We start from the raw sequence: 25,031 nt of genomic DNA on the forward strand, positions 1-25,031 counted from the left end.
TCTGATGGGGGAGAAATTAATTACTGCCCTTGCTCCTCTCCTTACTGCCCTGAAGACCAGAAATAGTCAGGAACTTAATGTTCAAATGGCTTTAAAAACCAGTATCTCTAAATGTCAAGTTAATGTGCTCTGGGAACAACGTGACTCAAGGACCCTGTATGAACATCAAATTGCATCTGCTGCCACAAGGACTTGTGGGATTCTCTGAGGCAAACACAGTGGGGAGATTGAGAGTTTATTTCAGCTTTTTTCCGTTCTTTCTTCTAAAAGTAAAGTTTTATTTTTCTCATGCCTGTCCTCGCCACAAATGCAGCCTGAACCTGTCTGAGATGGCAGATTAAAAATGAAACCCTCATGAATGAGAAATGCAGCCTGCATTTTTTATGATGGCAGAAAAAGTAAACCCATTTTAAAATGTGCATATTTTTAAGAAAGTAAATGACTAAGTAGGTGAGATGTAGGTATCAATAAATATTTATTCCAAAGAAGTAATCTCTCCACAGAATTGGAAATTGTCTCATCCTTTTAGGCAATTAAAAACCAATGTTTGTTTTTCAGAGTGGAAGTAACATTTTTTTGGTTGCTTTTGGAGCCTGGCCACTGTTGAGTGAAAAGTTTCACAGCTACATGATGTTTTTTTCAGAATAATTGCACTAAAAGGACAGGCTGATTTATAGGATGGATTGAAATGATCTTGAAATGCAGGGGAGGAAAAAACTCCCGGAGTGAGTGAAAACTCCCAAATGTGAAATTGTTCTCTGAAAAAGAAGTTGGAAATGGGGCTCTGTATTCTCTTGGTGGGCAGATGGTGAGTGCTGAGGCTGGGTCACATCTACTCAAGGTGTGAAATGGCCGTGGAGTTTTATAAAATTGAGACAAATAATATTTTCAAATGAGCCTTATTTTATAGACCAATAGATAAACCAATTAAAGCTCTGAAAAAGATGTGAGTACAAATTCACGATCTCAAACACAGTTGGTCACTACTTGAGTGGCTTAGGTACACCTGCCACAAGAGCTTAGGGACCCGATTCTGGGATTTTGGGGAAGAGGGTTGGTGCCTCCTGAGCCTGTTTCCTGTTTGTCTTTGGGAACCTTGGTGGTGCAGACAGTGGCACTGAGACAGCACAAGGAGCAGAGCAGCGATCACCACGCTGAGCTGTGAAATGCTGGCTCTGAGCTGCTTGGTGGGGATTTGGTGTGGTGGGAGCATCGGGTCCTTTGTGCCTGAGGGGACTCTGCTGTACCATTGCAGTGAGTGGCTCTGTCCCCTTGGGCATCCTGGCCATGTCACCCAGGTGCCCCAGGGCTGGTCAGCTCTGTGGCCAGCAGCTGGTCCTGCCTTCCTGGAGCGGCCAGCTGTGGTATTCACATGGCCTCTGAACTGAGAGAGATTTGGCTCCCTCAGGATTCTCCTGAGAAAGGCTGTGAGAGAAGCAGAGAAAAGAATGATGAAAACAATTCTTACCTCGTTTGTTGCTCCTGTGTTTGTGTTTCCCATGTGGACTGTGTTCTGGAGATTGTTTACCCGAGGTGATTTCTTGATTGGATTCTGGTGATGGTGTTTTGGATTCATTGACCAGTTGGATCTGTGTGTGTGTCAGGACTTGGGCAGAGAGTCACAGGTTTTTCTAGTTATTTAGTGATAGTTCTTGTTAGTGTAATAGAGTATAATACAGTATAATAAAGTAATTAATTAGCCTTTTGATATCATGGAGTTCTGGGCATCATTCTTCCCACCCACCAGGCATCATAGCACTGATAGTCAGCCCTGTGTGTGAGGTCACTGTGGCCAAAAAACTGCAGCACTTGGGTGAGGGTGCTTTCATTTTGTGGGGATAATCAGAGGGAAGAGTTTGATTTCCTCCCACTCACCTTTTACATTTGTGTCACCTCTCAAAGCGTGCCTGTGCCTTGGCTCAATGGCTTTTTACACCGGCTGCTCTAAATGCATTTTAAAGAGCTGAGGAATGCACACACAGCAAGGTCATATAAATTAATAATTATCTAAGTGCTTCTGCCCTTTTCTGCCTCCAGAAAGGAGGTGAGGAGGAAAAAAACTTTTAACTGCTTTTTTTTTTTTTTTTAAATCTCCCAAACTAGTTTTCAGGGCTGATCTGTTGTTTCAGCCACAGCCTTGGGCCCATTTGACTTCGTCACTTCACTGTCACATTGTCTGTGTTTGAGCCAGCACATGAATTTTCATTTCCAAACGTGTTTGGGTTTGTAATTCATACAGTGCAAATAGATTAATCACAAGCCATGCAGAACTTGTAATTATTAAAACTTGGAGTACAGAAGAGGTATAAATCATGACAGTGCTGCTTTCCAGCTGCCAATTAAAAATGGGAATTTAAGCTGCCTGAGCGTGGAGGGTTTAGGTTGGGAAGTTTCTGTGTCTTGAAGAAGAGTTAATGAAGAAAGTGCTTGCTCATAACTTCTCATTAAGTAACAACTGGATTTATGAAATACTGGCACTAGTAGAATAATTAGGAGCTTTCTATTATTGATGAGTTGGACTCTTAAAGAGGGATGCATTATCTCAAAGAGTGCCAACCCTGAAGGCTGTGCTGGTGCTCCAGCATCAGCTGGAAGTGTGCCTGGACCACATGGAACCTGTCTGGGCTGTGCTGGTGCTGGGAAGAGGAGCACATCCTCAGCTGGGTCCTCCTGCTGCCAGGCTGTGACCCAGTAGGGGTGGTGGGATCAGGCTGGCTGGGACAAAGTGTGGGACAGAGTCTAAACCTGCACTCCCTCCTCCTCAGTCACCCAGGAGTGATGCCAGGGGCAGGGGCGTCACTTGCTCAGGGTGGGGAGGTGGCACTGAGGACCATCACTGGGATACCCTGAGGAGAGGAGCCAGGAGGGATACAGCAATGCCATTTGCTGCTTTTTTTGCCCTGTTCTTTGGTGATGTGTTAGTGGCACCCAGCACTCCAGGGCCCCCATGCCATCACCCTGGTGCTCTGGGCACTGCCAGAGCTGTGCCCATGGAGCAGATATCAGGAACCACGACTGTTGCTGGCTTTCAGGACCAGAGCAGAGCCCCTTTCCTTGTGGAGCCAGAGCTGGTCTTCCACATTCTCCAGGGAGGCCTCAGCCTTCAGGCTCCACACCGGGCTGATGGAGCTGGGCAGCCCAAGGTTCTCCATCATCGTTCCCAGGGACTGTGGGGACTTCAGGCAGCCTTGTAAGGCTGTTGTAATTTTAAAGCATTTTGGTAATGTTCCCCTCAGCTTTAATGTTACACATCCCTGCTGATGTTCCTCAGTAATTGAAAGGGATATCGGGCAAATTTGATCTGTCTGCCTTTGACTTATGCTGTCCTTATCTTGGCCTTCGTGTCATTAAGAAAAAAATTGGTATTGATCTGAGACTATACCACTACATTGTGCTGCAATTTTTCTTCCTTGCTAGTAGAATATAAATCGATAAAAGGCAGCTGCTTGCAACGTGGGGCAGATATGATGCTGTCATTTATATATTGTAAATCCAATGATAGCTGATCAAATCAGTGCGTCTGCTGTTCCAAACCTGACATGATTGAATTGTCAATAAAAAGGGTTTTACAGTAAAGGAAGTTCTGCTGGCGATGTAAATGCCTGGAAGCCTCACTAAGTTTGATACAAGATGAAGCAATAAGCTAAGCTATCATTATATAATTCCAACAGCCAAAATATTTGGATACTTGTGTTCTCACATGATAGTGGAGCTGGGAGGAAACCTTTTATTGCAACTTGTTTGAAGAAGCATTATTCTGAGACTGAGGAATATGGATGGCTTCTTTTGAAATGAAGGTATGTTGGTGAGGGCTAAGAGAAATAGTGTAGGACTTGTTTGAACTGAAGATGTGCAGGTTCAGTTCATTAGCAGGAAGGTTATCAGTGTTTCTGTTTGCTTGGAAACAAATCTTGCAGGAAGGAATGTGATTGATAGGATGGTAAGAAGAGACCAGCTCTGCTCCTGTGTGGAGTCTCTGTGAACATGAAGCCAGAATGTGGTTCATGGTTTTTTTCTGGACTGCCAAGAAGACTGTTTTATGATAAATCTGTTCAGGAGCCTTTCCTTGGGAGTTAGGCTGGAAGGTGCTGCAGCCAGTGCAAGGTGGTGCTAAGCAGTTTGAGAGCTGATGGAGTTGCTGCTGTAATTTCCCTGAGTTGATTCAATTTCTGCTACCCAAAGACCTCCCTGTCCCCTGTCTCAGCCCAGCTGGAGAAGAAGTTCCAGCAGGGAGAGAGGCTGCAATCTGCTCCCCAGCATCCCCCAGTGGAGTGTGCTGGAGTGGAGACGGAGGGGAGGAGGATTCAGAGAAACATGGAAACATGCAGTAAAATCTAAGAAAATTTGTGCCTTTCCATGCTCCAAAAAGACCTGGCACATGAAACTCTTGGACACAGCCTCATGTAGTGTTGTTTTTTTTTTTTTTTTTTTGTGACACCAACTGGTGAGACATAGTGAGGTCAGATGAGGCTGTGAGATGATCCTGTAATGTCTTGGCTGGATCCTGAGGATATCCATGTAGATGGTCACCCATGGGAATGGGTCTGCATCCAGCAATGTGCTATTTTAGACTTGTTCATTCTCTTTGGATGCATTTTCTGAAGTTAAATGGCCAGTAGTAATGTGAGCTTTCATTTCTACAGATGAGCTTGGACCAGCTGCTGCCTTGTGCCGGGGGTTTCCTGTGTTAGAGATGAGAACTCTGTGTCCCTGCAGTGCTGACTGCCCTGGGCAGCTCCTTCAGACTTTCCCCACAATCTGCTGCAGGAAATCCATTCTCTGCCCTGCATTTCTGCTCCACTTTTTCCCTGCTTGATAGTTACTCCTGGACCTCGCTGGTGCCTGTAGCTTTTAAAGGATGTGCTAATTCAGTTGCTTGTGATGGACTGTGTTCTTAATCTCTTTATTGTGTTTCACCAATTTAGCTAAATCCTAAATCCATTAGGTACTCTCAGATTGTTTTACAAGTGTCCAGAGGAGGTGTTTGCAATAAATCCAGGCTAATTCTCTCTGCAGACAGGGTTTAGAGACTTCAGACCTGGGCTGGAAGCAGAGTTTAAGACTTTCAGGCCTGGGCTGAAAGGACTGATGCAGGAGTGGGCTTGCACAGGAGCGCAAAGGACAAGAAGCAATTCAGCTTCTGCTTCTTTGCATTTTTTTTCTACCATCTAGTTGATGTTGCTGTCTACTTCACTTTCTTGATGGAGGGAAAAACTTTGAGATGCATGTGCTGAGAAACCAGCTGTGGGGACTCCCAGTCCGCTTTCACAAAAAACAGTGAAGAATCAAAATGTTCTGTTTGTTAAGTGAGGGTAGCAAAGCTCAGAGACAAGCCCTCAACATTTCTGTTAAATGCTTTTTTTCTTTCTTTCTTTTTCCTCTGCTGTGTGAGGGTCGATGTACTGGCATTGCTAAACACAAACCTGCCACTTGCAAACTCTTTTTTTTTCCTGTTCAGTTTGCATTGCTTTCATGCTGCTTAAGCCAACAGAAATGCTTTGTTGTAGGACAGGAATTGTAGCTAATAATTCATTCAGGAGCAAAGGAAATTAGCTTTTTCTCCCTGATTTTCCTTTCCCAGCTCTGGAGGCAAACCCTGCAATGTGGCTGGCTCTGGGGGTGCCATCACACCCTGGTGCTGGGGAGGGTGGGAGCCCCAGCCCTGCAGGGTCCTGGCTCTGGTGCCACTCAGCCTGCAGGGAAAACACGTCTGAATTTCCAGGGCTGCATCTGGGAGGAATCATTTGTGGTTTGTGGCTGTTTGGAATGGCATCTTGTGCTTATATGCTGCTCATTAGGTCTGGGGATAAATGGCATGTCAGCCTGGGAAATGGGGAAGGGTGAGATACCTGTGTTTTAAAACTTTGGTTGGCTTGGTTAATATATAAAGGTAAAGGCTGTGACTCCCTGAAGTCAGGGTAGGGTTACACTGATGCTCTGGAAAGAAAAGGAGTAAAAATGCTCAGGGATTTTATGGCGTTGTATCTTAAGCTAGTCAGTCTTTGGGAGATTTGGGTATATTTTTGTTTTAGCAGGGAAGTAAAGATTAGGATGGAACATGAGCATCTTCATAGGAAAGATGAATTTGCAAAATGTTTTGCTGTCTCACTTGAGTGGAAGCATGTGGTTTTCAGTTCCCATAACCTCAAGGCATTACCAAATCATGATTAAAGCCCTAAGAACAATGTGATCGGCATTAAAATTGGTAAGTTTGAAAAATGATACACTGTGAGGTTTTCCTTAATTTACTGTTCTTGTCTGCCAGCACTACAGGTCACAGTTTCAAGCTTTTCCCACAGCAGCAAGGGCTGGATTGTTTTGGTTTTTAATTGTAAACTGAGGTCTTTATTTAATCTGCTCTGTCCAAAGCTGGGGCTGGCAGAAAACAACAGATTGTGCAAGCTCTGAGAGCAATTCCCGTGGTTGAGAATAGATTCAGCCTTTGTCAGAAGTGAAACTTTGCTACAAATGTCACTTATTGAAGTGGGGAGTGTGCCAGTTGAAACCCACATGGTATTTATAGCCTTTAAATGATAAATATGATATGAAAATATTCATCTTGCAAAAGGCAGTTGTTCTTATTAAAGGTCGGTTTAATAGCTGTCTCTATTTGATCATTTTGGGGAAGAAAAATACACTACTGACTGTACACAAATTGGATGATAATTTAGGTAGTGCTTGATGATGGCAAATGAGGAGCTCAGCAGAGATGTAGATGACACTTCCAGCATTTTATATTGTTACACTTTTTTTTTTAAAGTTGTATCCTGTTTAATTCATGGTTAATGATGGTTAATTCGTTCATGTGCAATTAAAAACGCCCAATGCAGACTTCATGGAGACTGCACATAAAACACAGAGGCTTAGCAGGGTATTAGAGATTCATCTGGGTGCCTGGAATACAGAGGATCTTTGCTTTGCCTTGTCTAAGTGGTCTTTGTTTAACTGATAGCTGCTAACTTTGTTTAACTGATAACACATGTTGTGCTGTTACTGGTGTTGACCTTTTCCCAGTTAAACAGGCTTAAAATGAAAGTGTTTATGGGGAGATTCTGCAGCCCTGGCGTCCATGGACTCTTTGTCTGGCCAGAGGGGGGTTGGTGTCTGGGGCAGTTCAGCAGAGAGCTGCATGTTTGCAGATTTTAAAGGTTTTTAACACACTCCCTGCACAGCCACCCTGGGCAGGAACTGCTTCTTCCATTGCCAGTTTGAGTTTTGCCGCTGTGGTTTCATTGCACTTTGGGTTTCTTGAGCATGTAAAACGCTGTCAAATTGGTAACAGGAGGAGGAGGAGGAGGGAGGTTTGCAGTTCAGCCTCGGGCTCAGCAGTAATGGGGAAATCAAAGGAGTGTTTCCTGCCCGGCTCTGGAGCCTTTAGAAAGGCTGGTCTCTGTCTGCTCTGAGCTGCTCCTGGACATCAGGAGAAGCTTTTCCAAAATCTGTCACAGTGGATGGACTGAGTTTCAAGAGAAGTGTCAGCAGTGGAGCGAGTCTGTCCCATCTGATCGCTGGCAGCTTCTCACTGAGCCATGGACTGAGCCTGCTGAGAGCCTGTCTCAGCTCTGTTCACCTGCTTTCAGCTGCCCTGAAGTTCCAGGGAATCTGTGAAGTGTTTGCAATGGAAAAGCACATGGAGAGGATATCCACAGTGTTGCAACGTTGACTGTGGTTAAGTTTTACCAGAAATGTTTTTGGGATGCAGGGATGCTGTAGAGACTGTTTGCTCTTCCGCTGGCTCCAGCTCCTTCCCTGCCTCCAAAGGTCCCCCTGTTGAGGGCTCAGGGTATTCCTGGATGGAAGTGTGGCTGCCCATCAGCTGTGGCCAAGCTGCCCATGTGCTTTGCTCTTTTTGTCCTGGCTCAGGATAAGGCTGTTCTAAGGGACCTTCCAAAGTCTTTGGGTCATTGGTGGAAAGCTGAAAACCTTGGAGAAGAGCAAGAATGTTTGTAAAATGCTATTTATTTCAAACAGGAAAATGGATTTTGATATAAATACAGAATACTGCCTGCAAAGAGGATGTTCACCCCTCTTTGCCCATGTTGAGAAGTACATTTTTTTCCTGATGCCAGACACAAGCATACAGGACTCCCCTTCTCTCTTCCCAAAGATCTTTTCCACTCCATGGTGCTGGAGCTCAGCTCTGTCTTGGACAAGGGGGGGTTTGAACTCAGATCACAGAATCATTAAGGTCTGAAAAGACTTCAGGATCACTGAGTTCAGCTATGAACACAACACCTCTGTGTTCATCGCTAAACCATGTCCCCAGGTGAAATGTCCATGCATCTTTTGAACACTTCAGGGATGATGGCTCCACCACTTCCCACAACAGCAAATGCTCAATTCAGAGAGTGGAAAATAGGTTTGCTCCGCTTTTTCATTTCTAGAGGCTGTTAAAACTCCAACTATTTTGTTATCAAAAAGGATCCATCTCTGATGTGCTTGAGCCAGTCAGTTAAGTGCAAACATCACAGCAAATGAAATTTTTGGTTCTCAACAAGAAGTGAAAGAAAAAATGGCTTTTCAAAGAGAAGTGTTCTTCTGACAGGAACAGTGGTAGGCTTGGGGTAGGGGAAGGTGGTTGTCTTTGGATCAGAATTCTCTGTATTTAAACCTGAGCTCTTTTCCCCCTTGGTTTTTCTCCATGGGTATTAAAAAAATCCCAGGAGCTGATTCCCAAAGCAACTGAATAATTGTACCTAAATTGTTATACCCTCTCAAATAGGTCAGTGCTTCCACTGGAAGAAGAGGTTATGGATGGGAGGAGAAGCAATGTGAAGGTTTAGGAAAAGGAATAAGCTTTTTCTTATTCAGTGGAGGATATCTGTAGAGGGAAGTGTGCAAGCAGTTACTCAAAGGCTCACTAACACATTAAACCCCTGCAGAGGGGCCATTTTAGACAGGCCATGGTGCAGTATGTCTTTGAAATGACCCTCATGGGCTCAGCCCTCCCTGTCCAGCAATAAACTAATTCTCAGGACTAATGGTAAAATTCTGCAAGGCATGAATTCCCAACTTAAATAGATTTACAGTGAGTTCATAGATCTTCCAGCATTTCTCTTGCAACCTATTTGTGGTGGCATCATTTTAACACGCACGGTAATTGAAAAAATTGTCAGGATTTACAGTCTTTTCTGACCTGTGTTTATCATACCTAGGAAAGACTCCATAATAGACATAACATTTGGAGTATGGACATAGACCTTGTGTGGAAGTGTTCATACAGGAGGTCTCTCTGTGTGGTAACTTCTCCTTTGGGAAAAAGGGGATTTTGGTATAATGACCAGCTAATACTTAACAAATGCCACCAGGAGGGTCCCATGTGCCAAAAGTTGCAGAACAGACAAGTCAGAACAGTGTGATGATGAAGATGAACCTTCAGCTTTGGAGGCAATATATTCTGTGCTGATTTCCACATACAGCCTTTGAAATACCTGATCTTTATTTTGAGAGGACTATGATGAAAGTACCCTTTGGAGAAGCTGTTTATTCTTTTCCCAGGCATATTTGTCCTTGCTCCTTTTGTTATCATTATTTATAAATCAAAAGTTGTATTGATCTGGAGATTATGTGTTAAACCATGTCTGAGCAGTGGTTGCTCTATTACTGAGAAAAGCAGCTGCCATAAAACTTTTGGTAAATTTATCGATCGATACTCTCCATGTTCCTTTGCAGAAAAAGAGCAAGCTGAATTTTAATTTACTGGGAACGCAGCTGAACACGTGGCCCCCGTGGGGCAAGGGATTTAAGCCTGTGAGGAACTTTCCAGAGATGAATAGTGCCATTACTTTGCAGAGGATTATTCATGTTCTTGAAGGAAAGCCTCTCTGGAGCAGGCAGTGGAGCCTCCGATCGATTCCTGGCAGCTGTGATTGTGAGTCTGGCTCTTGAGAGCCAAATTATCATCTCGTGCTCCTGTTACAATGGTTGCCTTGCTCTCACAGGGGGGAATAAGGAGATGATAAAACATCTTCCTTGTAAAGTGAGTGTTAATCAAACCAGGGCTTTGAGCCAGGACTAGCAGGATGCAGGAGCCACGTGGGGTGCTGGGTATGGACCAGCCATGGGCTCAGCTGGTGCCACCAGGACGTGATGTCCCATCTTCTGCTTCCTCCCTGGGCTGGGACCTGCCCATGCACCAACTTAGGAAACAAAGTCAAAACCAATCAAGCAAAGAGAACCCACAAAAAAACCACCACAAACCAAAAACCCCCTGAAAAGGCCAAGCAAACAATCCCCACTCAAACAAAGACAACCCACAAAAAACCCAACCGAAAAAACCCATCAAACCACCTTCCCCACAAACAAACAAAACAGTTTTCATCAAAACAACCTCCCCCCAGCAAAACCACTGGTGATTTGGGGGGCTCCACTCAAGGTACCACAGAGGAAGGAAGAGAAGAAGTGAGTCCGGTGTTTGGAAAGTGCTAAAGCTGGAAACTGGGGCCATCGTTAGGTCTTCCTTTTTTTTTTTTTTTTTTTTGGTTTTTTAAAGGATGGAAATGGTGCCTGAGGTTTGTGTGCCTGGCATGCCCTGAGTCCTGTGACAGGGGTGCTGCTGTGGCTGTGGTGTCCTGTGTCAGCCCCTGTGGTGTTTCAGACAGGAGGGGCAGTGGGTACCCTGCTCCCTCTTGAGCAAGATGCTACTAAAATATTCTGCATTTCCTCAGTGGGTCAGGTGCTGCCAGGGAGCATTGGAGTGGCTGGTTGTGCCTGTGCTCCTGAGGTGATCCACAGTATTATGACCATGTTGGAAACCTCTTTCTCTGAGGTGTCTTGAGACAAAACTAGCTTGGAAATCACTGAATTGCTTTTCAGAACTTGGACATTGTTCTGTGTCTTGAAAACTCCTTAGTGGGAAGAGTTAAACTGATGTTGGCTGCTGTATTTTACTGGGTAAATGGCTTTCCCAAGATCTGCCAGCGCAGGTAGGAAAGTGATAACAGAAATGAAGGAGCTGGAGTGACCAAAAAATGGTCAACAGGTGCCCTGATGTAAGTGCAAGTCCTACGTGTGACTGTAGGGATCAAGAACTGATCTTCTGCCATTTGCTTTTCGTCAGACTGTTGAGATAACTTTAAAGAGAATTTGGCCAGGAGAGATTATTAAGGAAGGAATTTGCTGCTTAAATAAATAGTCTGCTCTCCATTGTTGGAGACTTAACAGGCTGATAAAAGCCCTCTGGAATGAAAGGGAGCCAGGAAAGCCAGTCTCAGATCTGCCTTGCTCTAAAGTTACTGAGACCAATGCACTTCCAAAGAATTTTTTTGACTTTTTGAGTACAAGCTCAGTTTGAGCTGGTGGTTTCCTTTATCTTCATTTATTCTGATGAATAAAGGAATTTGCTAGGCTTGCATTTTTTTTCAGAAGTTGCTTATAACTTTTATTTTAAAATGACTAGAAGAACTATGCAAACTGGTGTCTTGGTCTTTAGAAATGCTTGGACTATAAATTTGGGTGGGAGTGCATGAAATAATTTGCCCTCTGCTTGATATATGTGGCTTGTCATTCATCTTTGAAGAGCTGTACTGCTTTTTTGATATCTTGATAACTCCATTAGATGGATGTTGCAGCCTCCAATTAGTAAAATAATGCTGTGTGGGTGACCAAGTGATGGGGTTTTATTGGTCTTTTTGTGGTTGTTGTTGTTTTGTTTGGTTTGTTTTGTTGGGGTATTTTTGTTTTTGATTGGTTTTGTGTGTTTTTATTTTGGTTTTGGGAGGAGGGAATGGGCTTTGTGTTTAAAAATAAAACCAAAACAATCCTAGATGTGCTTTTGCAGTGGTAAAATGCTTGGGTCTGTGATATCTGCTCAGTTACCCAGGGAAGAGAGGCCTTTTCCCCAAGGTTTTTGTAGCTATTCCTTTTGCCCTGGGCTGTGCTCCCTGGCTGAGCACCTGCCTTGAAATAAGTGTTGTAGATGGAGTCTGTTGTCTCTGCAGCAAATGGGAGAGGTAAGAGAGACTAGGGGCAAAGAAATGAAGTATTTGGGATTAAAAAAACAGGGGAGGTGAACTTGAACCCTGAGCCTTATGTGGGTTTCAGCATCAGGATGGAGGCATGGGGGGCATGGAGAGAAGTTTATCTTGCTCTCATCTGACAGGTTACCGCACAACCTTTACCTCCACCACAGCGACCTTTCAGCTGCAGAAGCCTCTTGCATCCTCCCCCTCAAATTTTCCAGCTTGTGCTCCCAGGGCTTGATTTGAGCCTGCTTCTCCTGCTTATTCCTCTTGCCCTCGGATTTTGATAAAGAATCATGTTCACCCACCACTTGCACCAGCCTCGACTGTTTGCATTTTTAACTTTGTATTAAATTTTCAGGAATCTGTTAAGCATTCACACATCTGTCATGGCACGAAGCATTATCTTTCTTGATGCTGGGGAAAACAAATTACACAATGGATGTGCAACCAATATTTAATGAAAAACACCAGCAAACATGATGCCCCAGAAAAGATTTTACCCCAGAGTCATTCTTGTGAGGTGTTTGCTGTGAGATTTTTTGGTTTTTGTTTTAACTTTCACTCAGAATGTGGGTTCTCTGTGTTGACTTGGGTACTCCCAAGGGATCTCTCGAGGCATCCTGGTGCCCCTCAAAAAAATATTGTCTGTGGTCCATTCCAGCACCCCTGACCCTGCCTTTTGCTATCATGCCTTATGGATGCCAGAGTGGGATACAGAGCACTGCCCTGAGCTCCTCCAGGCAGGGTCTGGTCCAGGTGAGGGGCTGGCTGGACATGGGGAGCTGTGGGCACCACCATTTCTTGTTTCCTTGCTTCTGGGCTGGTAGCAGCTTGTGTTGGTGAGCTCTGCAGTTTGCATTAACAAAGTTTTTCTGTGCAGGATATAAATATTAAATGGGAGAAGCACAGTGTGACTAATTGTGTAACAGTTGGACTGTTACCTGGACTGGAACAGGAGCGTTTTCAGGGCAGTTTGAGAGGGTATAATGAGATGGATTGTACAGTATTTTTATTAGAAACTTCAGGGAGTGTATTTCAAACTGCCAGGGCACTATGTAAGCTGAGCAATTAAATATAAATGGCTTTGGAGATTGGTGGTTTGATAGAAACAGACAATTAGGAAAATATGATTTTCTGATAAAAGCATAAGGATTTAGCATTGGCTGGTGAGCATCACTGGCTTGGAAGCTTTGGCTCCTGTGGTAGTGAAGGCAGTGGGCTAGGAGCTGGGAAAAGCCCTGTGTCATTTAAAGATGGGACCTTTGCTGTCTGGGACTGGTGGTGATGGAGCAAAGGTAGAAAGTGCAAACATTGATGGCTTAAAATTAAGAAGACAGAATAACAAAATTGTTCTATTTTTTATTGCTAATGCTTTGAAGCTAATCTCATAAGCTTGGGAGCTCAAGACCATAATTTTTATGGTGACAATATTGTAAAAGTAATCAAAAAAACTGTGTCATAGTTGGAAAAAAAAAAGCATTTCCTAAGCTTTATACCCAAATGTGCTCAGCGAAACAAACCCTGTAAGAGCAGCAGTGGCACCATCTGATGGGTTCTGTAATGCCATAGACAAAAGTAATTATACTGCTTAGAAGAGCTTTTGTCTCCAGATAATGTTGTTAAAAACTTGCAGTGTAGTGTAAATCATAACAGAACAAATCTGGAGGCTGCTCTTATTGCTGCCAGGGGAAATTCTCTTAGATTTTGTTTCCTTTCTGCTCAATATATTGCAAACCTTTTCCAAATTGGTAAGTAAATATTACCTGCTGTTTGAAAAATGACTTGGGGTTCATCTCACCAGTAGTGCCTGTGGCTGCCAGGCCATTATTGCAAACAGTTGTTCCTCTCTTGGTGAGCTCTGCTGTGTTTTGGGAACACAGGCTGTTGTGATGGGGCTGAGGTTGTCTGATTCATTGGAGATATTAAAGAAGCATTTCCTCTTTTTAGAGCTCACTCACATGAGGATTCCTCTGGCTTCTTTTGCCACTTCTGAGCAGTGTCACAGCAAGAGCCAAGTCAGAAAATACTTGGTTGAGCTTACAAACACCCAAACTTTTAGCATTTCCTAGATGAGCATTTGAATTCCAGTCCATGAACGTTGGTAATGGTTTTGAGGGGCTGAGCAGTTTTGGCTTTTTTTTCTGCGGAGGGAAATTCAGCTGACTGCCAGTGATCTGTGTTGGCCTCAAGGGAAGTTTCTGCTGCATGGAAATCAGTTTTATGTTCATTTTGCAGTTTGGAATAGTGCATGAGGATTCACCACTCTGCCTCAAACTCCTGGAGGAGATGGCCCTGGAGTTTTCTGAGGGCATAGGGTGACACCATGACCTTGTCTAGAATTACTTGCTTGTATTTTTCTTCCCTCAAAAAACCCAGAGTCTTGCTTTTACTGGCTCTTGGTAGTGGAATAACAAAGGTTGTAGTTCCTCCACTGTTTAGAATTACCTGCTTGGTTTTTTCTTCCCCCCTCAAAAACCCTGAGCCTTGCTTTTACTGGCTCTTGGTAGTGGTATAACAAAGGTTGTAGTTCCTCCACTGTGAAGAGATATCTTGGTGGTCAAGATATGTGTGGGGAAACAAGTTCTTAAGCAAACAGTCCTTTGCAGAAGTGCAAATGGGAGTTGGGAGCTCAGCTTCCCACAGTAAGTGGGAGCAGCCATGGTGGGAGCTTCCCTGCTCAGAGAGAGTTGCTGGTTGCAGGATTTATGTGTCTAGATGTCAAGGAACAGGAAAATCAGTGTTGTAGGTGCAGTTCTAATGCCTTGGTACTCATGTGCTATGGGGTGCATGGGTCACACAGCCCTGCGCCTCCACCTTTGCTCCCTTCCCAGCTGCCCATGGACAATGAGCTGCTGGTGCAGCAGGTTTTGCTGTGCAGCCCCTTCACCTTTGCTGAGCCTTTGCCAAAGAGGACTTGATTGCTGTGCTGTGTGACACCCAGAGAAGGACAGCTGTCCCTGTTGGAAGCTTGTCTTTACAGCAGAACCAGAGCAGCACATTACTGGAGGGGCAGCATGAAGCCTGTGGCATGTCGTGGTGCCTGGCTGCCATGGTGGACCCTGCTGTCCCTCCTCCCAGTGGTCACAGTGCTGTGTGGAAGTGGCTCTGCTGCTCTTTGGTGAGCTGGCATGGGAGTCAGAAGGAGGACAGACCTTGTTTCACCTTTCTAAACACCTTCAGCTGCTTGTGAAGCAGCACTTGCTGAGCTTGGAATTGGAGGTGCATTGCTGTAGCTGCCCCAGCTCTGCAGCTGCCGTCAGGTTTTGGCTTCCCCATCTCCAGTGGGATGCTGGATGGGAATGGCTTGCTGGGGTCACCTGTACAGGCTCCTTGTGGCTCAGACAACTGCATCACATAATCTCTTAAATAAACCCATCAAGTGGCAGGCTGGGCTGGAGCTCCTGCAGCCTGGGGCAGCCAGCAGGTTAATCCAGAGCTCCTCCGGCCCCGCCGCCGACCCCTTTGAAGTTTGCTGCAGCTTAAGAGCCAACGTGCTTTCTCAGGAAAGCTGGCATTTTTACTAAGCAGCAGACTCTTATTATCTGGGCTGAGAACACAGTGATTTCCTTCTCCTGCCAGTAATCCCCACTCAGGGCACTGTTATGCTCTTTTACAATTTATTTTCTCTAATTGCCGGTTTGCACGGCCACGCAGCTCTCCCTGGGCTGTGTTCTGGGGAATTTTTGCACTTTGAAAGGAGCTTAGTCCTTCCTTCTGGCTGCTGGAATCAGGCAGCAATTCCTCTCCAGGTACTTCAGCAAGAGTCCAGCCTGAAAAATAAGTAATAGCCAGTGCTTTTCAACTAGTGACTGATATCTGGGGTCTAGAGTAGGTTCAGCTGTTTCATTCATCCTTTGGGAGTCCTGATAAGCTGCCCTTGACTCAGCCAGTCAAGATGTGCAGCACCAGGGCACCAGTGCTGGGCTGGTGATGATGCTCTGGCTCCCATTCTGTGAGTGCTCCCTTGGTTTCTCTTTCCTGGACAGGTGTCTAAACCACAAGCAGACAGTTTCTCCAAGAGAACTACTGTGGGAAACTGTGCCAAAATCTTTGCTAAAGTCCAGGTAGACAACATCCCCAGCCTTTCTTTGATCCACCAAGCTGCTCACTTTATCACAGAAGGAGATGAGGTTGGTCAAGCAGGACCATGACCCCATGTGGGCCAGGCCTGATGCCTTGGCTGTCTTGTACATGCCATATGATGGCACTCGAGGTGATCCCACCCTCCCAGGTCCTGTCACATTTGCCAGCCTCCAGTCACTTGGGACCTCCCTGGGTAACCAGGACTGCTGGTAAATGATAGACAGTGACCTTGTGAGTTCTTCTGCCTGCTCCCTCAGTACCCTTGGGTGGATCCCATCTGGCCCTGTTTGTGTGTATCGAAGTGGTGTAGCATCCTGCAGCCCGGGGCAGCCAGCAGGTTTAACCAAGGCTCCTCCGGCCCCCGCCGCCGACCCCTTTGAAGTTTGCTGCAGCTTAAGAGCCAACGTGCTTTCTCAGGAAAGCTGGCATTTTTACTAAGCAGCAGACTCTTATTATCTGGGCTGAGAACACAGTGATTTCCTTCTCCTGCCAGTAATCCCCACTCAGGGCACTGTTATGCTCTTTTACAATTTATTTTCTCTAATTGCCGGTTTGCACGGCCACGCAGCTCTCCCTGGGCTGTGTTCTGGGGAATTTTTGCACTTTGAAAGGAGCTTAGTCCTTCCTTCTGGCTGCTGGAATCAGGCAGCAATTCCTCTCCAGGTACTTCAGCAAGAGTCCAGCCTGAAAAATAAGTAATAGCCAGTGCTTTTCAACTAGTGACTGATATCTGGGGTCTAGAGTAGGTTCAGCTGTTTCATTCATCCTTTGGGAGTCCTGATAAGCTGCCCTTGACTCAGCCAGTCAAGATGTGCAGCACCAGGGCACCAGTGCTGGGCTGGTGATGATGCTCTGGCTCCCATTCTGTGAGTGCTCCCTTGGTTTCTCTTTCCTGGACAGGTGTCTAAACCACAAGCAGACAGTTTCTCCAAGAGAACTACTGTGGGAAACTGTGCCAAAATCTTTGCTAAAGTCCAGGTAGACAACATCCCCAGCCTTTCTTTGATCCACCAAGCTGCTCACTTTATCACAGAAGGAGATGAGGTTGGTCAAGCAGGACCATGACCCCATGTGGGCCAGGCCTGATGCCTTGGCTGTCTTGTACATGCCATATGATGGCACTCGAGGTGATCCCACCCTCCCAGGTCCTGTCACATTTGCCAGCCTCCAGTCACTTGGGACCTCCCTGGGTAACCAGGACTGCTGGTAAATGATAGACAGTGACCTTGTGAGTTCTTCTGCCTGCTCCCTCAGTACCCTTGGGTGGATCCCATCTGGCCCTGTTTGTGTGTATCGAAGTGGTGTAGCAGAGCCCTGACCATTTTTTCCTGGATTATGGGGACTTTGTTCTACTCCCCATCCCTGTCTTCCAGCTCAGGGTGCTGGGTACCTGGAGAAGAACTGGTTTTACTAAAGACTGAGGCCAAGAAGGTGTTAAGTGCATTTGCCTTTTCCTCATCCTTTGTCCCTGTGTTTCTCCCTGCATCCGCTAAAGGATGGAAATTATCCTGAGCCTTTCTTTTGTTGCTAATTTGTTTAAAGGAACATGTCTTATACTCTGCTGTGTGCGCATAGGTGTGTGTACTCTACAGTGATGGAGATTGTAAAATGTGAGCCCTGCTCAGCAGTGCAGTGCTTTTGCCTGTTTCAGCAGGCAAATCTGATGCTTTGCTTTGTATTCACACTGCTTCAGCCAGACCTGCAAAACAGCTGCCTTAAATGGCAGCTTTTGAAAATATCCTTGAAAAAAAATAGAAGTGAGAAAAGATTGAATTATCCTCCAGCAATGAGTTTCAATAATGCCATGTTATGAGTGGGGCAGATTTTACCAGCAGCAAATGCAGGCTGTGGGATTTTATGGGGAATCAGATGCCGCCTGTGTCACTTCTATAATGCAATGTCCCCCCATGTCCCTGTGAGGTTCCCTTGTGGGAGCACAGGGGACTGACCCTCAAAGTTTCCTCCCCTTTGAAGTGCTCAGAGCCTGGCTGAGGGTCACTGCAGCTGCTGGCAGCTGGGGATTTAGAATTCCTGCAACCAGCGCTTTCCGAGGAATATTTCAGAATAAGCAACTACTGTGGGAGTTGGGTGGGAGAGATTTTGGATGTGTAAGACTTCTTTTTTACAAAGTTTTATTATTTCTTGCATCTATTAATAGGGCAGCAGGAGTCTCCATATGCCTTTATAGTCCCTGTTGCGCTTTCTAATGGATATATGCAAAAGCTCCCAGGCGCATAAAACAGACACTCTCAGCCAGTTATTACGATAAAAATTATGTGCATGTCATGACCTTTAAAGCAGTGGGACTGTGTGTGCATGCTCTTCTGATGCACCACTGTTCTCCATTCCTTTCTGAAGCCCTTCTCGCCCTAGGAGGTTTGCATAGGAGCTTGGAATATTTTTCTAATCAGTGAGGAGTCTTTTGGCTCTGATGATAACTGGCAAAGCACAGAGGAGCGAGAAAATGGAAAAGTGGTGACTTTTTCTAAAGGGAGCTAGCAGAGAAGAGGGTAAAGGCGAATGGTGAGGCACAGCATGAAAATCCTGGCACTGTCTCCGCTGCTATCAAAAAAAACCCCACTGGTCCAAAATGTTCTTTGTGCTTTTTGAGGCAAAAGCTATTCTGATGTCCTTGAGAATAAAGAGTGGGGGGGGAAAGTTTTGTAATCCATAGGTCCCCTTTAAAAAGACTTTTTTTTTTTTTTAACTTTTAATAGTACAACCAGCATTTCATATAGTGCAGTGGTGCCAGTGCTCTGCTTGCAGAGCCCTGTTTGTGTCACACTGCTTTGTTGCCTGGAGATCTTTGCCATCTTCTGTCTGGGGCTGAGGAGCAGGATGCTGGCTGTCGTGGCAGGGAGAGAGGGGCCCTGTGTGCCTGGAGAGCTTTGCCATCTTCTGTCTGGGGCTGAGGAGCAGGATGCTGGCTGTCGTGGCAGAGAAAGAGGGGCCCTGTGTGCCTGGAGAGCTTTGCCATCTTCTGTCTGGGGCTGAGGAGCAGGATGCTGGCTGTCGTGGCAGGGAGAGAGGAGCCCTGTGTCCCTGCACTCCTGCATCCCGGGTCTGTGCTGTGAGGAAGGAAGGATTGCTGTCCCCTAGGAGATCTTTTGCAAGATCTTGGCTTGCTGGGACAGTCCTGGTGTGTGGAGGTGTGGACAAAATGCTTCAGCAGCATGCCTGGGAGGTGTGCAGGCACCACATGGGGTGGAGACACTGTTCGCAGAAGTATATCAGTAATTTTTTACTGTGATCACTGCTTACACCGCAGCTTTCTGCATGCTGGGATGGGGTGCAGCAGCAGCACCCCCCTGTCCTTCCAGGCATCCCTGAATAGGGTGCACCCAGGGAGAAAGATCTGGAAGTCCTGGAGATGTGATGGTCTTGAAAGCTCTTGGGTAAGCCAGAGGTTATGCAGGGCGAGCAGCAAGGCCCAGCATTGCTTGTGCCAGTGCTGATACTGAACCCCTGTGGAGATGTGTCAGGCCATGCTCAGCTGCGTTCCGGCCTTAACAAATGGGGGAGATCACTCTTATGGCTTTAAAAATTAAACATTCCCTTTAATTATTGAACATGAATAATTTTCATGCAAATTGAGCCAGGATGCGTGTTTCCAGAATGACAGAGTTGAGAGCAGTTACATCGTGGGGTGTCAGTGACCTGTGAACTGTAAGGCTGTTCATTAATTTTAGCATTTTATGAATAGTACCCTGGAGGATGGGACATGGGCTGGTAGAGCAAGCTGGCCAAAGAAAAAGACTTTTGTTTGCACTGATGGCCTCCCCTTCTGATGCTTTAAGATGCAAACTGGTGTGTGTGTTTAGGTATGTTGTCCTTGTATAGTGGGGCATGGATATTTGGGAAGCATCCTGATGATGAGGGCTATAATTAAAGGAATAACTGTGGGGGCTTCCCTGCTCACCTTGTGGAGGAGATGTGGGCTGAAAGTCCTGAAGTTTTTGAAGGCAGAGATGGGAAAATGCATCGTGGCTTTTCCTAGCGAAATGACAGTGTCTGTCTAAACCTTGAATTTCATGGGACAGTGTGGGACAGCCTGATGTGTATGAGAGTGTTCCTGGCTGGGCAGCCAGGTGGACATGGCACCACTGGCTCTCAGCATCCTTTGGACAATGGAGCAGCTCCAATCCAGGGCAGATGAAGCATTGGATCTGCAGCTGAAGTGAGCCTGGTGCATTTGGGAAAACTGCAGCACTGTGGGGGCTTTTTCCAGTGGTTTAGAGGACACTTGGTGCAGGGTACCTGCTGGGGGTAGAGTCAGGATATTGTCTGTGATTAAACTCCAATAAATATTTTCCTTTTCATAATGGAATGTCAGCATTTACTGTTTCCTAATTTTAAGCGCTGTACAGTTTGTCAAACATTTATCTCTGCCTTAAATTAAGTCTGGAGATAGAATTCCTGTTAATTTCAAATCAATATGAAGGGGGGGAGAGAAAGAAATTGCAGTCTAGCCCTTTTCTTGAATCAATATTTTCTTTAAAAGCTGAAATGTTAACTAGATCGTAGGGTTGTTTTTTTTTTTTGCCATTTTGAAATGTAGCTTCTGCTTAAAGAATTTATGCATTTCCCCTGGAAGTTGCTGATGCTGGTGTTTTGCAGCAGGCATGGCTGCCAGCAGGTGTTTGACCCAAGGCAGGCAGGATGGGGCCAGCCCTGGCAGCAGTGATGTGGTGGAACATTATTCTCCCTGTTTCTGGGCTCGCCATCTCTTAGTAACATTTTTTTGTTGTTGTTGTTCTGTTTTGCAGAAGCCTTCGAAATTGTAGTGCGGCACGCAAGAAACTTCACCAACAGCATGTTCAGGACCTACTACCAGAGCATGGGGCCCAGGGCTCTTAAATTTGTTGGAGAACTTTTTACTGACATCTCACTGTACATACTGGGCTCTGACATCAGCGTCAATGACATGATAAATGAATTTTTTGACAGTTTGTTCCCTTTGGTTTACTCTCACTTGATAAACCCCGGCTTCCCCGATCCCTCTGAGGAAATGACCGAGTGTCTGCGGGCGGCCAGGAGAGACCTCAAAGTCTTTGGGAACCACCCCAAGACGATGATGACGCAGGTGTCCAAGTCCCTGCAGGCCACACGAGTCTTTCTGCAGGCTCTGAACCTGGGCATCGAGGTGATAAACACCACTGACCACCTCAAGTTCAGCAAGGACTGCGGGCGGGCGCTGCTGAGGATGTGGTACTGCTCCCACTGCCAGGGGCTGCTCCTGGCCAAGCCCTGTGCTGGCTACTGCGGGGTGGTGATGCAGGGCTGCCTGGCAGGCGTCCTGGAGATCCAGAACCTCTGGAAGGAGTACATCCAGGCTCTGGAGGGGCTGACCAGAGGCATGCACGGCATCTATGACATGGAGCACGTCCTGCTGAGCCTGTTCTCCGTGGTGCGCGACGCCGTCGTCCACGCACAGAAGAACGAAGGGAAGCTCTCGACAGCTGTGAGTAGCTCTCTGCAGGTCCCCAGGCTCTCTTGCACACAAACTGTGTTGAATCCAAGCTGTTCCTTTCCTCCTCCCAGCAAACCCCAAATGGCTCCAATTACCAACCCCTTCCCACCCCCTTCTGATCTTCCAAAAAACTTTTGGTAGCGTTTGAAGCTGGTGTTTGCGTGGCCTGGGTTTCCATTAAGGGCTTTGCCTCTTTTCAGGTTTGTCAGAGCAGAAGGGTCTGGACTCACCCTGGGGTGTGAGGTTGGGAGCTGAGATGTCCCAGTATCTTCCATTTTCCCTGAGTGCTGTGCTTGCCCTGGGTAGCTCTGAAAGGCTGGTCCTGCTCTCCAGGTGTCCTCTGCCTCCTTTAACATCACAAAAATGTTCCTCCAAATAGATGCCAGGCAGAGGCATGTGCTGTAGCACCCCCTGAGTTACCAAAGAAGAGCTGATTCTCCATCTTTTAGTAACTCATTCCAGTTTTGGGCTGCATTTAATGAGATTATTTCTTATTTTTACTTGACTCTTTAAAAACACATTTCAGGAATTTCTCAGCCTCCTGAGAAGCTGCGGCTGTCTTGCTCTGAAAATCCTGCTGCTCTCTTTGAACACCAAGGACAAATGTACTGTGATACTGTGGTGCTTGTTCTGCAGAGGAGATTTTTCTTGAGACACAACTGAGCTGCTCTGTGTAGGTGGGGAAGAGTTAGAGATGGGGCAAAGGTGTAGGAGTGTTGTAATAGTTTGCTTAAAACCAAAGATGATTAAAATCTGACACTGTTTCCCTGTAATCTGCTTGTTCCTGCCATCCTGACTCCTGTTTACAAAAGAGCTGTGTTTATGTAGGTCACTGTACTACTTGCACTGTGAGTAACTCTTATCTTTTTTGGGGGGTACCATGGAAATGGATCAGCTTATGGGCTTTGAGCTGTGTGGCACTGAGCCAGAGCACTCTGTGCTGTTCTTGTGCTGGCTTTGCTCTGTCACCACACTTGTGCAGGCTGTGAAACATCGTGGTGGCACTCAGGTGGTTTCCCAGCCCAGGAAGTTTGGCTCACATGGAGCAAGCTTTCTCCACTGCTTGGAAGGGGTTTAGGGACCAAATTACACTGGGTTGGATTGCTCTTGGGTTGCAGTGACCAAGAGGCAGGAGGAGGCTGTGGCTGGGCTGGGTGTTGGGTGGATGGCTCCAAGCAGGACTTCTGGGCAGCATGTTAAGCTCCAGGGCACAGTGCAGGACATTGGTCTTAACCTGCCTGAGTCCCTTTCTGCAGAAAATCACTGTTGTACAGTGACACTGTTTTACAGCCTGCCAAGCGCTGCTTGTGCAGGGAGGCTCCAGCTGACAGTCAGGAGCTGCAGCTCTGCTGCCACAGAGCCAGGGGGAAGTTCTTCCATCAGCCAGAACCATCAGTCAACCCTCTCTGGAACAGCAAAGGAGCAGAGATGTAACTGTAGGTTTACCTTGAGTTCAGGTGAGGTGGAGAATTCATGTTGCAGTTGATAATGAGGGAAGACCCAGCTCAGCTTTGAGCCCAGTTGGCATTTCCAAGGCAGTAAGAAACAAAACTTACTTCTGTATATAGAGTGAGCCTCTCAATAGATTTATTGACATATTCAGCTGTGAGCAAAAGCATCCAGCATGTTTTCCATCAGTGAGCCCCCATGTGTGTAGGTGCTAAGGCAGAGCAGAAGCATTGTGCATGTGGGCTGTGTGCCAGGTTTGGTGAGCACAGACCTGGGCATTGCTGTGGGGTCTGAAAGGATCAGTGTTTGTTCTCCCATATCCCTTTTGTATTGGCACAACAACAAAAATGCACTTTTTCTTGGAGATGTGCATGTATGCAGTCAACAAACATGACTGTCCCATGTATTACTGAATATTGACACCTTGATCTGGCTACAGAGAATGAGTTTGTGGCAGGACAAGTAGATGGAGCACCACTAAAGTCAACACAAAGCTGTAGAGCTACAATCTGCCCTTCTCTGCCAAACCAAAACATAAATTTACTTCCTTTACAATAAAAATTACTGGGCATTACAAAACTAATCAGTGCTTTTGTACTTGGTAAAGCTGTTGGAATTCATTAGTGCCATATGTAGCTAGGTACTTACTTAACCATAACTCCTCTTGATTATTTAATACTTCAGCGATTCGTTTCTTTGCTCTAGAGACATTTTTGCATTATTGGAGTGAAGGAGAAAAAAATCCAAGCCAAACAAGCCAGTTGCCTGGCAATTGTCACCAAAAAAGAATGGCCACTGTGTTTTTGAAGTTTGTTTTTAAATCACTGATGTTGCTCAGCTAAGGGTTTTATGTCAGACCTGAGCCCAGAGCAACTTTTTTTTTTACAAGTGAGGATATGAGCTGTTCAGTGGAGAAATAAGGCAATAATGGAAGCATACAGTATTGCAGAGAGTCTAAGAGCTGAGCTGCATCAGGACCTGGGGTAAATATCTTTGTAAGATATCACTTTGTAAATGATAGAATACAACTTTTTTATTTAGCTGTGCTATGATGAAAGTTTCTCTGTTAAACTTATCAGCACATATTGAGTTTCAAAGACTATACCTGGAAGCAAACAGCTATATTTACTATAATTCTGTAAATATGATTGTTTTTAGACATTATAGCCATACCCAAGTATGAAATGCCTCAGGGGTTTTCTTTCAAAATGTGGGTTTTTACACTCACCCTGGCTTCTCATATTGACCTCTTTTATTACTGACCTTGGCCACCACTGCTTCTGTAGGCAAAGTCCAGTTCACCTGCATGGTATTAAGAATAATGACAGGTTATTTAATTGTCATTAAAATCCTCTGGAATTATGGAAAACTTATCTTCCATGCCCATAGTGATTATACCACAAATAACAACACTACTGCCCTTGCCTGTCCTTTGGGCTTCTTTTATTTTTCCCAGCATTGGTGGCATTTCTGCAGCAGTGGTTTTCCCTCCTGGTATTTCAAATCCTCAGGCCTGTTTCCTGACTGAGCATCTTTTCTCCATGTGGTTGTTCCTTTTTCCCCTTTGCCACCCCCCAGGCTGGGTGTGGGCATTCACACACAGACCTGGACCCCAAGGGCTCCTGAACTTGAGCTCCAGAGGTGCTGCAGAGCCCCCAGGTGGGTTTCTGAGGAGCTCTGCAGACCCCAAGAGGAGGAAGTCATGCTGCTGTAAATCTGCTTTTGGAAACTGTCTCCAGGCATGCATTTAAATGGGAGCCTGTGTGTTGTTCCAGGTCTGTAAACAGCAGTGGAGATCAGTGAATTCAGTAATGTGGCAGTAAACAGTTCCCATCCCAAGCCTTGCTTTAGTAGCTAATTTGTCAGCTGTGGTGTGTGTTAGGGCTTTATTATTTCTACAATTTGTCTGCTTAAAAACTTCCCCCCTAAAACCTGCTATTAAAATACTTTATCAAGGAGGCTGACTCTCAGGGCACACTGGGAAAAAAATTGCTGTCTGGGCCTATATCTATATTAATTTTCTAATCTCCTACCTTTTCCCTGGTTGAAAATCTGCCTAGTATGTC

General features: G+C 45.7%; 1 protein-coding gene across 1 annotated transcript in view; it reads left to right on the forward strand.

Moving 5' to 3' along the window:
- Positions 1 to 25,031, forward strand: part of GPC3 (glypican 3) — a gene marked incomplete at its 5' end in the record, with an annotated part of 133,846 nt that overhangs the window by 35,872 nt on the left and 72,943 nt on the right. Inside the window, one exon of the mRNA XM_005429706.2 lies at positions 20,813 to 21,507. Within this exon, the coding sequence (XP_005429763.2) occupies positions 20,813 to 21,507 (695 nt within the window). The remainder of the gene's footprint in view (positions 1 to 20,812; positions 21,508 to 25,031) is intronic.

The sequence above is a fragment of the Geospiza fortis genome, unplaced genomic scaffold (assembly GCF_000277835.1).
Source record: "Geospiza fortis unplaced genomic scaffold, GeoFor_1.0 scaffold47, whole genome shotgun sequence".
Lineage (NCBI taxonomy): Eukaryota > Metazoa > Chordata > Aves > Passeriformes > Thraupidae > Geospiza > Geospiza fortis.